Below are 14,459 nucleotides of genomic sequence, written 5' to 3' on the forward strand. Positions count from 1 at the left end.
GAGATAAAAAGCCTCTTTAATGACAACATTTTGCAACATTTTTCAGACAAAGTCTTAAATTCTTCCGATGTAAATGAGCAAAAAGTCCCACTTCTGTACTTCCACATCTTGAATACACAAACCTAACAACTACACCTGCATTAGAATTCTTTCAGCGAAAGCTATTATCTGAACTGCCATGTTCTTGTTTGTCAGTCTTGATACATGTTGGTAAAACAATAATGAATAATGCAGAGCATTAATTCACAGCTAGTCTCACTTGTAAAGTATTGTTGTTGTAAATGTCATCAAGGAAAGTGTTTTCATGATTCTCAGTCACATCTGCTGTTTCTCCCTTATTCTCTGAGTCCGCTCTGGTGAAATAAAGATACAAACAGAACTTTTTCCCCATTTATAATTCATGTCACTTCATCACTTTACTGAGATGAATTGGTTCTAAAACATTCTGCACATTAAAATACTCTATACTCTATAGTTAGAATGAAAATGGAATTCCATCCATTTTCAAGATTTCTGCATAATTTAATGGTTAAGATAAACAGAGTTAGAATGGTTTATTGTGAAATGATCCATTAGAGAAACGTATGGAGTCAGAATTGTTCATAGTGGTGGTGATAGGAACCAGACGTTTAAATCTGAAAGCTCCCCATAGAAAATCATTCAATGGAATTGTGAATATACTGCCTGAGGTGAAGTTTTGGCTGATACCATATTTTTTAACATATATTAATGGCGAGAGGTTGTAAGGCAAAATAATCACTATTATCACTATTTTCACTATTTTCATTATCAAAATTATATATAAATTACAAAATCTGTAAGTATAGTAAATAAAATAGCTATATTTGTGTTGTATGGCAGTTGCATGGTACATGGAGACCCCTGGTTCCTTTCAGCACTGCTATAAAAAAGTGTTGGTAAGTTTCTCTACAAAGAACAATTTCATATTAAACTACTCTGAATGACTTACTGAGTGTTTACACTTCAACCATTAAATTATGGAGAAAAATGGGTGGAATTCCCCTTTAACTGTGTCTTTTTGTTAAAAACCATACACTATATATCCAAAATCAAGGGTTTTAATAGGGATTACAACAGAGATTACCTGCAATAACAACCCTGTTTGTGAACTGAACCTCAAACTGATTTCAGTAATTAACTGAAAACTTAAGTAAGGCAAGTAAATGTATCAAACATTAGTGAGACAAAAACATGGCTTATTCCTGTACATAGGTATTTTGGTGGTTTTCATGTTAAAATTTCCTCTTTCAATGCTGCTACTGTAATAATAACTGTTCTCTGTCTCCCTCTAGTGGCTGGGTGTGACTGTGCTCTGAAGGAGGACAACCCAGGTTATTTACAGATTATGATTTGGTCAAATTCTGGTTATCAGAAATTGAACATCAAAATAAAAAAAACATCTTCAGTAAAAAAATTATAATGTAGATTTAAGTGGCATAAACAAACCATGTTTTAAACATTGCAGAGTGCTTATGAAGTATTTATTATAATGTATATTTCACCATATACATTATTATGACATTATATTTTAAACATTTTTACAGCTTTTTTTTTTACAGCTACAAAATATCTATATATAATATATGCATAGTACTATTACTACTACTACTGTCCATTCATTAGCATTCATTAGGCATGACATGCTTTCTGTATTTAATATATTTTAATTAAGCAATAGAACACGAGAGGGAGTGTGTTATTCATGATAACACACAACCTCGAGTGTTCTACTGTTTTTTTTATACAACAGGTAGTTCCGACCATGCAAGCTGATTGGTTGAGAAGCGTTCTAACCGTACTGTTATTTTGCCAGAACATCATGGGTTTTTCACAAACACTGTATCACTCAGCTGAGACGCTGTTGCTAAGCAACGACTTTGACAGCTGTAGGAGACGCTCAAGCCATTTGAACGTTTTTATGTCTTACTTTGCCACAAACAGAAAATGGACACTTTTAAGATCACATTTGACCGACAGCCGATCTGGTCAGACTCTGAAGATGAGGCTACACTAAATTCCCAAACTCTCAGTTGGTCCGTTGGCTGTGCAGCGAGTGAGCGGAGCTCACTACTCTGATGTAGCAACAAGCTGCTTGTTAAGGAACTATAATTTGGCAGAAGGAACCGCTAACATTAAAACATATTAAATACCGCGTTCACGGCCCAATTTATTTATTTCTTACTTTATTTATTTAACTGTTGTATAAAAGCAATAGAACAGTAAGTAAGTAAGTAACTCACTCGCTGCAGTCTCCTGTAAGCCTCGCCTTTTGAAGTATGGACTGAGCCATAAAACTGCCGCAATATCAAGTTTAGCTCAGTTTTGTCAATTTTTGCCAGATCAATATTAATTTTGTTTTGTTCCAGCCACTCTGTAAAGCATTTTACAGCCCATTTTGTTTGGCGAATGGTATTCAGTTCATTTCTGGCTAATTCCAGGTTGATTAGCTGTTCTTCTGTCACAGCTGCCGACTGAAAAGCTTGCTCAGCGGTAATGACAGTTTGGGAATTTAATGTAGCCTCATCTTCAGAGTCTGACCAAATCGGCTGTAGGTCAAATGTGATCTTAAAAGTATACGTTTTCTGTTTGTGGCAAAGTAAGACATAAAAACGTTCAAATGGCTTGAGCGTCTCCTACAGCTGTCAAAGACATCGCTTAGCAATGGCGTCTCAGCTGAGTGATACAGTGTTTGTGAAAAACCTGTGATGTTATGGTGAAATAACAGCACGGTTAGAACGCTTCTCAACCAATCAGCTTGCGTGGCTGGAACTAACTGTTGTATAACATTAAATAATATATAGCATAAATATATTAACTATTGTTATTTATTTTTGGACGAAGTACTGCACTATAGCACTAATCCATGGAAACAGGAAACAATCGTGAAACATAAAAGTAAATGAAAAACAGAACAAATGAACCGTTAACAAGAAACTATATCTAGGTACCAACATTGAACTCTTTATTGATCCTACAAGGCAGTTTTGCTGTGCAACTATGCCCAGTCTGGGAGCAGCACCACCTAGGGAAGTGGAGGTTAAGTGCCTTACACAAGGGCACCACCAGGTGTACCAATTAGTCCTGGGACTTGAACCCATGACCTTCTAGGTGCTAGCTCATCTCTCCAACAGCTAGGATATCAGCCACCCATACAAGGCCATGAACATACAAGCCCTCAAACGGCATGGCAACAGACAAGACACAGGTGCATGACATCATGAAGGGGCAGAGCTAGGGAGGAGCAGGGGTGTTCCACTGATTTCTCAGTTAGCCAGATAACTTAAGGCCAAAGATGAGGATTGTCCAATAGGAATACCCCTCAGCTTTTTTCCTATTTGACAAGCTTGACTCTAAGCTTAACTTACCTGGCTAAACTGAGAAATCCCTCCCAGGGGGTGGGGAAAAGTAAACCAACATGAAAACAGATGCACATGGTAGATACACAAGGGAGAACATGAACAAAGAGGGAATACAGACAATGATAAAGGCAACGCAGGGTAATATGGTATACGTGGTATGTCCATCTCAACAGACATCATTCACTACACCCCTGCTGGGTCACATCACTAGCTCTTCTGGAGCTGAATCAGGAATGTAAGAACAGGAAAATACTTAAAAAAGCTTATTTAAGGTACACAATTGGAGCAATATATCTAGAAGGAGTTTAATGGAAAGAGTCACAGCTAGTGGGGAAATTGAGTTTAACATTCAAAATCCATTGTGTTTATCCAACTGAGATGCAGAACTAGAAAAGGGATTTGGGTGAAAAAAAAGCTGTGTAATCAGCTACCCTTTAATTTTAAGTTGAGCTGACTTCTCATTTTTTTTACTGCATGTGCGGTACCAGTCATTTGGACCTGTTTTTACATGCATGTTTTGCATGATGACATTTTGACTTAACGGCTTATGCTTAAATGCTTAACATTAAGATCTATGATACCCATGCATGTTCTAAATGTAAAAAAATATGTGTTAGAAATCTATATATAAACAAACATTATTCAATTAGAGCTTTAGCGAAATTTGGAGTCGACTCAAACGAACTGTGCAGGTTTTAGCTCCACTTAATGTCTTGGAACGACTGGTTCTACCTGTTCCATATCTTGAAAAGATGCTAATGACAATCTACAGTGCAAACCATGCTAATGTTAGCCTGTTTAGCTGAGAGTCATAGATGTTTCAATCACATTTCAAATGAAAATGAAAACACAGTAGCGCCCTGATCACCTCCCGCCGTCTAGTCCTCTGCCACAAATAATCACAAATAACACAACATACAAACAGTGCAAACCATGCTAATGTTAGCCCGTTTAGCTGAGTGGGGGGAGTCAGGGATGTTTCAGTCACAATTCTAATGAAAATGAAAACACAATAGAGTCTCAATCACATCCGCTGTCTAGTCCTTTGCATCAGAAGTAGTCCACTTTAGTAGACATAAAGGAAGGGCCAGCTGTGTGAGGTAAGCCTTAGCCTAACATTGACTCCAGATCGACTGTCTTGATTGTGTTTTCTCTCGCAATAATAAACCACTGTTAACCTACAAAAATAGGTTTACTTAGGCAAACTACTACTGAAACTACTGAAACTACTACTGAAAACAAAAAAAAATGCATAGAGATGTGCTATAATATTAGTACTAGCTGGTGAGCTAGCTAGCTCAGTTAGTCAACGAGCCTACATCATCTTCCCAAAATGGAAAAGAGGAAAGAATGGAGCTGAGAGGAAAAACAGCAGTCTGCTTAACATAATATGAGTGTGTTTACAGGCACTCAATGATCCAATCATAATCAGATTTCTGCAGTTATCTGATTATTCAAATGGTCATGTAAACAGCATGCTCCCATCTAGAAATCCGATAAAGGGAGGTGGATTTTAGCTTAAAAATCAGATTTCTCAGTGCATGAATACTCTTTTTCAGACTTCTCAGTCTGAGCAAGTGCGAAACAGAAAGCGGTACCAGAAATAAGCAAGCAGCGCTACCGCAAAATGGCAGCAAAACACTTTTGGAGCGACAATGAAACTACATGCTTGATGAAATGAAGGAATAAAATTAAATACTCTTTATTTTCTAGATGATGTATGTTCATATTTTCAGGTAAAGTGGTGCAATGGTGCGATTACTGCCTGACTCTTGAGATTTTCTGCAGCTATCAGATTATTAAGTGTATATAAACGCATTGATCGGCTTACTGACAAAATCTGATTTTCTGCAGTTATCAGATTGTTAAGCGCATGTAAATGCACTCTATCAGCCAGGGAGCAACAGGTCAATCAGAAAAACGCCACATGTACTTGTGTGATCATTCTAACATATGGCGCGCTAACTACTGCTGTAGGCTATTTCCCTCTGTCAGCAGCTGAGAGGAATAGCAATCAGCCAGAGAGCAACAGGTCAGTCAGAAAAAAAAGAAAAAAAAACACCTGTATTCATGTCAGCAGTCTACCATATGGCTAGCTAGCTAATGCTGTAGGCTATTACCCTCTGTCAGGAAATATCAAAATAACCCACCAACAGCAGAGATGATCTCCATTGCTGAATTTCAGACTCTGGCTAGCTAACAGATTTGTTGGCACGTTCGGCATTTGCACTGTAAACCCTGATAAGTTTAGTTTACTGAAACTTCATGAGTAACTCGTTGCCTCAAATGAATTACCCTGCTGAAAAAAAACAGCATACACATACATGAATTCCATGGTTTAGGCTGGTTTTTGCTGGTTTGGTGCTGGTTTAGCTAGTAACCCAGCATGGTCATGTTGATTGACCAGCTTACCAGCATCCAAAACACAACATATGCTATTTTTGCTGGTGACCAGCTCATTAACTTCCATTGCTACTGACCAATATACCAGCATCCAAAACACAACATATACTGGCTTTGCTGGTGACCAGCCATGCTGACCTATGCAGTTTTTTCTAGCAGGGTAAGTTTTGAAACTTGTTGCCTGAAATTATACATGGCGTTAAATACACTAAAAGCTTTTGCAAACAAAGTGCATGTATACTGTTGCAAAAACCTGAGCTTTTCAGTGACTGCATCATTATTGTTCATTTTCACAACATCGACATAATCAGATGTAAAAGAAAACTCATTCAAAATAGTGGTGGCATGTAAGTGTGTGTTGCACTGGTCTGAGTGGATCAGACACTGCAGTGCTGGAGTTTTAAAACACCTCCGTGCCACTGCTTGACTGAGAATAGTCCACCAACCGCTGTGGGCGGGTCCTGTGACCACTGATGAAGGACTAGAGGATGACCAATACAAACTGTATTGGTCATCCTCACATTTCTGACATTACATCTATAAGGTGGACCTACAAGATAGGAGTGTCTAATAGAGTGGACAGTGAGTGGACACAGTGTTTAAAAACTTCTGTAAGATTGCTGTGTCTGATTCACTCGTGTGAGCACAACACACACTAACATACCACCACCATGTCAGAGTCACTGCAGTGCTGGGAATGATCCACGACCCAAATAATACCTGCTCTGTGGTGGTCCTGTGAGGGTCCTGACCATTGAAGAACAGGATGAAAGAGGGGCAACAAGGTATGCAGAGAAACAGGGGGGGCTACAGTCAGTATGTGCACCTATATGGTAAGTCACGCTGACAAAATTGACAACAAGTATAGATACAGGTAAGTGTCCTGAATTAAGTGGTCAGTGAGTGTATACTCTTATAACAACCAGGAAAAACTACTGAGTTGGCAGAAATTTAAGTTGTTTTGTTACAACCAAACTGCCTACTAAGCAGAGACCATGAACTCATTCATGGTTAGGATACCTAAAACATGAAAAGTGCATCCAAACATACACTTAACCTATATATAATATGTGAATGTGTTCTTTGAAAGCAAAATCTGAAGTAAAATATGAGCTAATAAACAGAAATTATCTAACCCACTAGGAATTCTGGCTGACTCCACCCCTAACTAAACACTCCACACTAACTAATTGCAAGAAAACAATATAAAAGTCAATATAACCTGCTTATTAAGGTACAAACATCATCAGGACTTTCAGTGTGCTTATAAAAATAGCACTATTCTTAGTATAGCCATGTCTTTACAACTGACTTTGCCCAAATAGTAACCTAAAAGGCTATTTGTAATAATGTAACTGCATGACTGCATACATACCTTTGTGGTTTTTTCAGCCTGTTTAAAGTTATTACTGAGCTTTAACTTCACGTTTCCAAGCTTTTAAATCCTAGTGACCTGTCCTAGGGACCTAGTGACCGGTGTTTCCTGCCTTCTGCCCAGTAAGTGCTGGGATATGTTCCAGCATCCCCCACCCCCCCCAACCCAGGAGGATAATGGTAAGACGGTGAATGAATTATTGTTTATGGCAGTAATGTATTGAAAGTTAAGCATTTGTTTCTCTAGATTTTCATTAGTTGTGTTGAAGCAATTGCTTGTTATCTCAAAATCAGTAAGGCCACATGCCATCGGTGGAATGAATCCAGCAAAAATCCGCATCTGAACGGTGAGGCGTCCGCCTGTGAGAAATTCTGCAAAGTGGAGAAGGAGCAGAGCAGATCTTTTTGGCTGGGAAGTTCAACACCACATCACACATCCCTAAAAGGATAGACTAATGAAACTAGCACTTACCGTGCTTTATTTTGGAGGCAAAAGACGGCTTAGGCTTCACATTACAAGCTGCTTTTTGCTCAGATTTGATCTTCCTAACCTGATGGTTCACATTTGTGTAGGTAAGTGACTCAAACCTGTCATTAATGTGCACGAACCTGTGTCCTGAAACGATGAGTAACATCACGTGAATGAACATGCGTCACAAAGAGCAAACAATTTAACCAGCAGAGCCTAAAGGTCCATTTACTAATGAATTTTGCAGTGTAGTTTTAGATGTTTTTAAAAAATAAACACCAAAACATATTTGTATAGGTTTTTTATTGACCATTTCAAGTACAATGGGAATGAAAAGAATGTATTAAATAATAAAAAATATGCCATAATTACCTTTCAACAATAAATTCTTATTGTAAATAAATGATAATATTGTATCATTTTGGATATTTACTTTATTATTACCTCATTCTTGATGTTGTACAGCTTTCACAGTCCCTTTAGAATCGTTTACAGCTGTTCATTGTTCATCATACTGGACCCACCTACATTTTTTTTTTTTTTCAATTTTTACGGCTTCCTGAAAATCATTTGAAACCTAATTTGTCAAGTACTACAATCTTATTACAGTAATTGTATCTGCAGCATTGTATTATATTACTGAAAACATTCATATGTATGCTGTAAGTAAGTGGCCTGGATTGAACCTACTTGTAAAAAAGATATCAACATGCGAAAGGCAACGAAGAGAAGGAAACCTGACAGAAATAGAAATAGAACATATTTTAGTGCCAAAGGTGAAGTGTTGTAACATGCAGGAAATCAGTCAGATGCTTTATTGTTCTTGCTTATCAACCAGGGGATTAATAACCTTGAGTAGACCAGCAGCAAGGCACAGTAAACATACAGTAGATGATCTTCACAGTAAACACACAGTAGATCATCTTCACAGTAAACATACAGTAGATCATCTTCACAGTAAACATACAGTAGAATCTTCATGTTCCAAAATAAACATGTATCTCCTTTTTTGTCAGTTTGTTTTTTGACATAATTTGAATACAGTGACTGTTCTTTACACTGTGTGAACTGATGAATGGATTGTGTGACTTTAGCAAAGAATGGGCCAATAGGAATGATCCACAATTACTCGGAAGAAAACCTCTTTACGCTGGCTTTAAGAATTAAGAACTTTTTGCTGTAAAGTTTCTATTTTGGAGATACATGCTTGTCTTTGGACAGTGACATTATACTGTGCAGCATATATAAACATATGTGTATGTATGTATATGTGTTTCAATTATTCAAAAAGCCTCTCATATATAGGTTCTAGATAGATCAATTATTGTTTTCATCCGGATACTTGCATCTCTTTTATCTGTGAAGAAGTAAGTTGGTTAAAAATTCATTGATTGATATGAAATAGACACAGGTCTTTATAACGTTGAAGGGCTTGTAATGAGTTTCTACTGCTGAGGCTGGTGAACCATTTTATATAAAATGTTATGACGTCAGTTACAAAGAATGACAACAATGTCATAAAGCTGATTCAAAATTGTGAAATATAATCATAATAATTTATGTTCAGGGTAAGATTGTATAGATATTGAATGACCATTTATTGGCACTTGTTGGCGCATAAAACAAAACATGATGAGTTGGATGTTATGAGCAGTGTTTTCCCCCAAAGTTGAAATGAAACCTATGTCCCTGCTTTATAGGGTCATAGAAGTTACTGAATTCATAGTAGTTAAAAGCCTTATGTTTAAAATAATAAGCATAGAGTTATGATGTTAAATGACGTTAACAAATGAAAAATGGCAAAGTTGCTGTTTTGATTAATATTAGTGGGGGGCTACGGCAGCTACAGAATTGTTGTAATTGCTGTGGAGCGCGTGGAGCCCTTTTTATCTGTCAGCTGACTGTTAAGTGTTCTGCACCGGCTGAAGCAAATTGGAAACCATTCTTTCAAAGTCTTAATGACTAATGTCCTGAACCTCTGGCCCACAAAGGCGTAGATGATGGGGTTGATGCAGCAGTGACTGAAAGTGATGGTTTCAGACCACTGCATGGCCAAGCCAAGGTCTTGCAGCCATTTGCAGGTTTCCATGTATCCCAAGTGATGAAGAAAGTGCATGAATGTGACCACATTGTAGGGTGTCCAGAAGAGAAAGAAAACTATGATCAGGACCAGCATGAGCTTGATGGCTTTGTGCCTCTTCTTAGACTTCATAGCAGCCAAAGTGGGGATGATCTGAGAGTAGCAAAACCCCATGACTGTGAGGGGGAGGATCAAGCCAAGGATGTTCAGCTCCATGTAGCTGATAAGCCTCCATGTGTTGTTAGGATATTCCAGCAGGCACAATTTGGTTGACTCATTCCTCCCTTGAGAGAATATGATGGTGGGGAGAGAAGCGCCCAGGCTGAGTGCCCACATAAACAAGACCAATGCTATGCCCACGCTCACTGATTGGCGCTTGAAAAAAAGGGAGGTATGGGCATGGACAGTGACAAGATAACGATCCACTGTCATGAGCAGCATAAAAAAGATGCTGCCGTAGAAGCCTAGCATGTAAAATGTGGTGACAGCTTGGCACATAGCATTCCCAAAGATCCACATGTTGGTGGCAGCGTAGTGGGCCCAGAACGGCAGAGATATGAGAAACAGCAGGTCAGACAGCGCCAAGTTGAAGAGGCACACATCCATCATGTTCGATCTCTTGAAGTATTTGGCAAGGACACACAACACCAGGCCATTTCCAATGAAGCCCACGATGAAGACTATGCTGTAGAGGGTTGGGAGGAAGATTTGCCCAAAGTTCCTACTAAGGTCGCAGGGTGTGTACGTGTTATCATTGCAATCTTCGTAACTGCTACATTTTCCCGCTGTTTAAAAAAACAAATCAGCAAACAAAAACAGTCTCATTATCATACATACTTGACTGCTGTGAATTGTGTTTGTAAGAAATAGTATGGGAAATGTGTGCTAATAAGAGCAATGAGAATACATTGAAACAAACTTTGTATATTAGTCATATTCAATCAGGCAAGAAACACTTGGGTGAATGTTGGTCATTTATCAGTTTTACACAAATCATTTTATAGATAGTTGAGATTCTGTGCTTTTTGCTTTTCCCTAACTATGATTTCATTACTGGGTCATGAGTTTAGTATTCAGCAATTGCTTGATGAGAATAAGGTTGTTCATTGAAGAATGTTCTGTTGAGAGAAGTCCTTGGTGCCTATAAAAAAAAAAAAAAGTTTTTAAAAGTGTACCAAGCATTTCATTTTGCTCAGTTGAGAGCCATCTGTGCCCATTCCTCTCAGAGTGAATCCAATTGCATGTGATCCTAAACTGTGTTAAGTCAATTCAAACCTCGGGCCTGTACAGTAGAGATTTTAAATTGTGGAAATGTCTTTTGCTGTAATTAGGAAAAAGGAGATTCCAGTCGAGCCTTTTAAAAAATTGTTTAGGAATCTTCAAGAGATGTAATGGATCAAATAATTCAGCTGAAGAATCTTATTTCTATAACTAAATAACTAAAATCAAATAAAAAAAATGGAGGTACCACCGCTGAGGTTGTTAGGTTTTGAATGGAGTTCTCCTGGAAATGAATTGGTAAGACTTATTGGATAGACTTAATCAGTGCAATTCCAAACATATTAAAAGTGAGCTGAGATGTGGTTAATAAGACATACTAATAAATCAGCAGCGTACAGGGAGAGTTTATGAGCTGAAGGGCAAAATTTGATACCAGAAATGGTCAACTCAGCTCGGGGGGCTAATGCCAGCAGTTTTTTGGCTACTGTAAATATCAGAGGGGAGCACAGACAGCCCTTTCTCCACAAGCTAGATCAGGGCTTCCCAAACTTTTTCATGCCAGAGCCCACATGTGGAGGAAGTGTTTGTCCTGAAACCCACAAAAATTTAAAAGGCTAAATAAACACGTAAACTTATCAGAAAATCTTAAGCTTTCTGTTCACTTTTACTATTATTTATATTATTATTAACATTACTGTTCTTTAAATACAAATGCAATAGCACACCTTAATAAAAGAATGAGACATGCAGGTATAAACTATTTTATTGATACCTTGGAATAGACAAATACTAAAAACAGGAAATTGTTTCATTCAGCTTCTCATGGAAAACTAGGCCTCATATCATTGTGCTGCCATGGCATCTGCTGGCTAGCACCTATAGACATGGGATGTTTTTAACAACCTACTAACAAGGAAACAGGAACACCTTCATTTGTCATATTTGCCGAGGGGCAGTCTAATGCCCTCATGAGTTCCTGAGGTTTGTACATATTTGGTCTTTGTTGCAATATGATAAAAAGAAATGATGCAACTGAGCATCCTGGTTTCACATATTTGTATGTATTGTATGTTTATATGTATTTACTTTTATAACTTATAAAGGACTGGAGACAAGTTAACTTGCAGAAAGCAAAAGAATAAAGCAGTAAGCTACTTGAGATGATGTCCAGATCACCAAATACACAGGTTCAACTTAAAACTAGCCAACTTTTACCCTTTTAATGGCATAATTAATGTTTCTGTTTCAGAACAGTTACGGAATGATTCTGTTTTTGTTCTTAATACAGTTTGATTCAGGTTCATTTTCATTCCTCAAACTTGGAACTAAAATATACAGTGAGTTGTTGGTGTAAATACAACAATACCATTTGGGACACCTTTTGGGTCTTGGTTTTGTTCTTCCTAATTCCTCTCCTGGTGACCCTCAGTGCTTCACAGTTTCAGCTATTTCCTGCCTCAACATGCTTTTTCCAGCTTATCAACTCATTTTCTGGCTCGTAATGAGCCAGAAAAGGCGTGTTGAGGCAGATCATATTTCAGACTAAGTAGTGCAGCGGGCTGCCAGGAACTGACTGAAGAAACTGTTCTGTCCCTTAATGAGAGGGCAGAAATGTTTGTGTAGATTCTTGTAGATTGCAGGTCTTAAAAACTTTCAAGCTAGTTGCTGGCATAAAGCTGACAAAAAATCCTTGCATAGTTAATTAATTAATAAAAGCCTATTATTTTTGGTTATGTGTTAAATGTGTTGTGAGTTTTACAAATTACACAACAAAATTGTTACAAATAGATATTCAGCATTTTGGAATGAAACTCTTCAAATGCACAAATTTCCTTCACCCAATCTATGAGAATGAGGGAAAAATGAAAAGTGGACCATTATTAGGGCCAGATTTAGGGTTATTTACTATATTTCAGGAAAATATTAGGTTGATTTGCTGAATACTGAATTCATGCACAATTCTTGAAAAACAACTCTTTAATCAAATGTATTAAAACTGATTAATTCAAAAGGTTAATTTCCATTGATTAAAGGGAAACACTGCACAAAAAATGATCTCTTGGCAAGTGAAATAGTATTAATATTTCTTCAGATAGCTCACAGAAGGCAAAAAAAACCCACCCCATTCAAATTACATTTTGTTGATTTGTCTTCAGAGAAAAAAACTTAAATATTGTATTTTTTTCCAGGTTTCAGTGCACAGTTTCAGTTGTTATGCAAAACATTTACACACATCTGCATGCACTTTAGATTTTTTTCAAATGAGACATTAACAAACCCTAATCAAGACAAAAAGAAGCAACATTAAATTCTGTCCCTAGTTTGAAAGACTCAGTCTTTTAAATATTTGCAAACTGCTTAAGAAACTCTACAAACATAATTTAGTAACTGCATTAAAGGGTTAAAATATCTGCATAGTTAACTCATTAAGATCTAAGAAGAGTCATTAAGAGTGGTGTGATGTGGAATGCTCCATTCTAGAGAAACATTCCAGTGGTGGTAGAAACCAGACGTCCGAAGTGTTTAACGCCTCTGAGCTTTAATACTTTTTAAAGCCATTCATGGTAAAGAGATACATGCAGGGTGTTGTAAAGTTTTAGAAAAAAAAGTTTTAAAAGAAATATTTTTTTACATTCACCACTATTTTACTATTATCAACATTACATATAAAACCTCCAAAGACACATGTAGGTTCACTGGTTTTGGATGGCAAATAACAAGGCTATATTTATGTGGAGGCATCAAGATCTCTGGTTCCTATTATCACCAGTTATTAAGTTTCTCTATAATGAAATATTTCACACCAAATCACTCTAAATTACTGTGTTTATGTCTCAGCGATTCTATTATATGGAGATTTTTGAAAATGAGTGGAATTCCCCTTTTAAAATGGCAAACTAGATAATGTTACATTTTACAATAATCAGAACTGAAGAAAGTCCACTTATACTTACTCTGCGTTGTGTTGAACGTATGATTCCCAGACATGTTTCATAAGTCCAAGAGCTAACAGTCAAATCAAGGAGGGAGAGCTCAGTGCAGCTTACAACATGTGAAGAGGCTGAGCTGTAGTTTCCTGAGGCGGGCCTTTACCGCACTGACAGCTCAGTGCGTCTACAAAGTGTTGCTGTGCTAATGTAAACACATCTGTCAACACAACTCACAGTTCATGTCCTGACCTGACAGTTGATGTGGATGATTTATGTCATTGAGGAAACTGAATGTGTAAATGCTCGAGTGATCTGTGTTTGAAATATGCTGAGGTACTTAGTTCCTTAGTTGCACTAACTCAACTCTCCTTTTCAGAATCATTTTTTCTTAACGTCACCTTTATTGCAAATAAACATAAACATGAATCCTTTACATTTTCTAAGTGAAAATAAGCTATCACATAAGACTTAAGGGCTAATCTGAGCAGTAAGTGCATAAAGAAGGAGGGTTGAGTGATATAGTGAATAAGAGAGGTCACAAAGGGCACCACTTGTGAGTTCCTTGTCCCAATGGAAAAGACTGTTTGTTACCTGATGGCACT

The 14,459-nt window shown here is 37.4% G+C and overlaps 1 protein-coding gene across 2 annotated transcripts; it reads right to left on the reverse strand.

The window, feature by feature from the left end:
- Positions 1 to 9,066: 9,066 nt before the first annotated feature.
- LOC118800947 (C-C chemokine receptor type 5-like) lies at positions 9,067 to 13,994 on the reverse strand. 2 transcript variants are annotated; one of them, XM_036561132.1, is made up of 3 exons: positions 13,882 to 13,949; positions 10,761 to 10,847; positions 9,067 to 10,491 (listed from the first exon to the last, which is right to left on the reverse strand). In XM_036561132.1, the coding sequence occupies exon 3, from the start codon at positions 10,313 to 10,315 to the stop codon at positions 9,470 to 9,472; it is 846 nt and encodes a 281-aa protein (XP_036417025.1). In that variant the 5' UTR covers positions 10,316 to 10,491; positions 10,761 to 10,847; positions 13,882 to 13,949; the 3' UTR covers positions 9,067 to 9,469. The 2 variants fall into 2 exon arrangements, with proteins under 2 accessions (XP_036417025.1, XP_036417024.1); XM_036561131.1 differs by lacking the exon at positions 10,761 to 10,847 and having other exon boundaries at positions 13,882 to 13,994.
- Between the last annotated feature and the right edge of the window lie 465 nt (positions 13,995 to 14,459).

Source organism: Colossoma macropomum, unplaced genomic scaffold (assembly GCF_904425465.1).
Source record: "Colossoma macropomum unplaced genomic scaffold, Colossoma_macropomum, whole genome shotgun sequence".
Classification (NCBI taxonomy): domain Eukaryota; kingdom Metazoa; phylum Chordata; class Actinopteri; order Characiformes; family Serrasalmidae; genus Colossoma; species Colossoma macropomum.

Bases quoted from the DNA above. Each gene is read 5' to 3' on its own strand.
- LOC118800947 (XM_036561131.1), bottom strand. From the start codon at position 13,915: ATGTCTGGGAATCATACGTTCAACACAACGCAGA. The intron at 10,492-13,881 runs GTAAGTATAAGT...TTTTTTAAACAG, and splicing joins TACGTTCAACACAACGCAGA to CGGGAAAATGTAGCAGTTAC.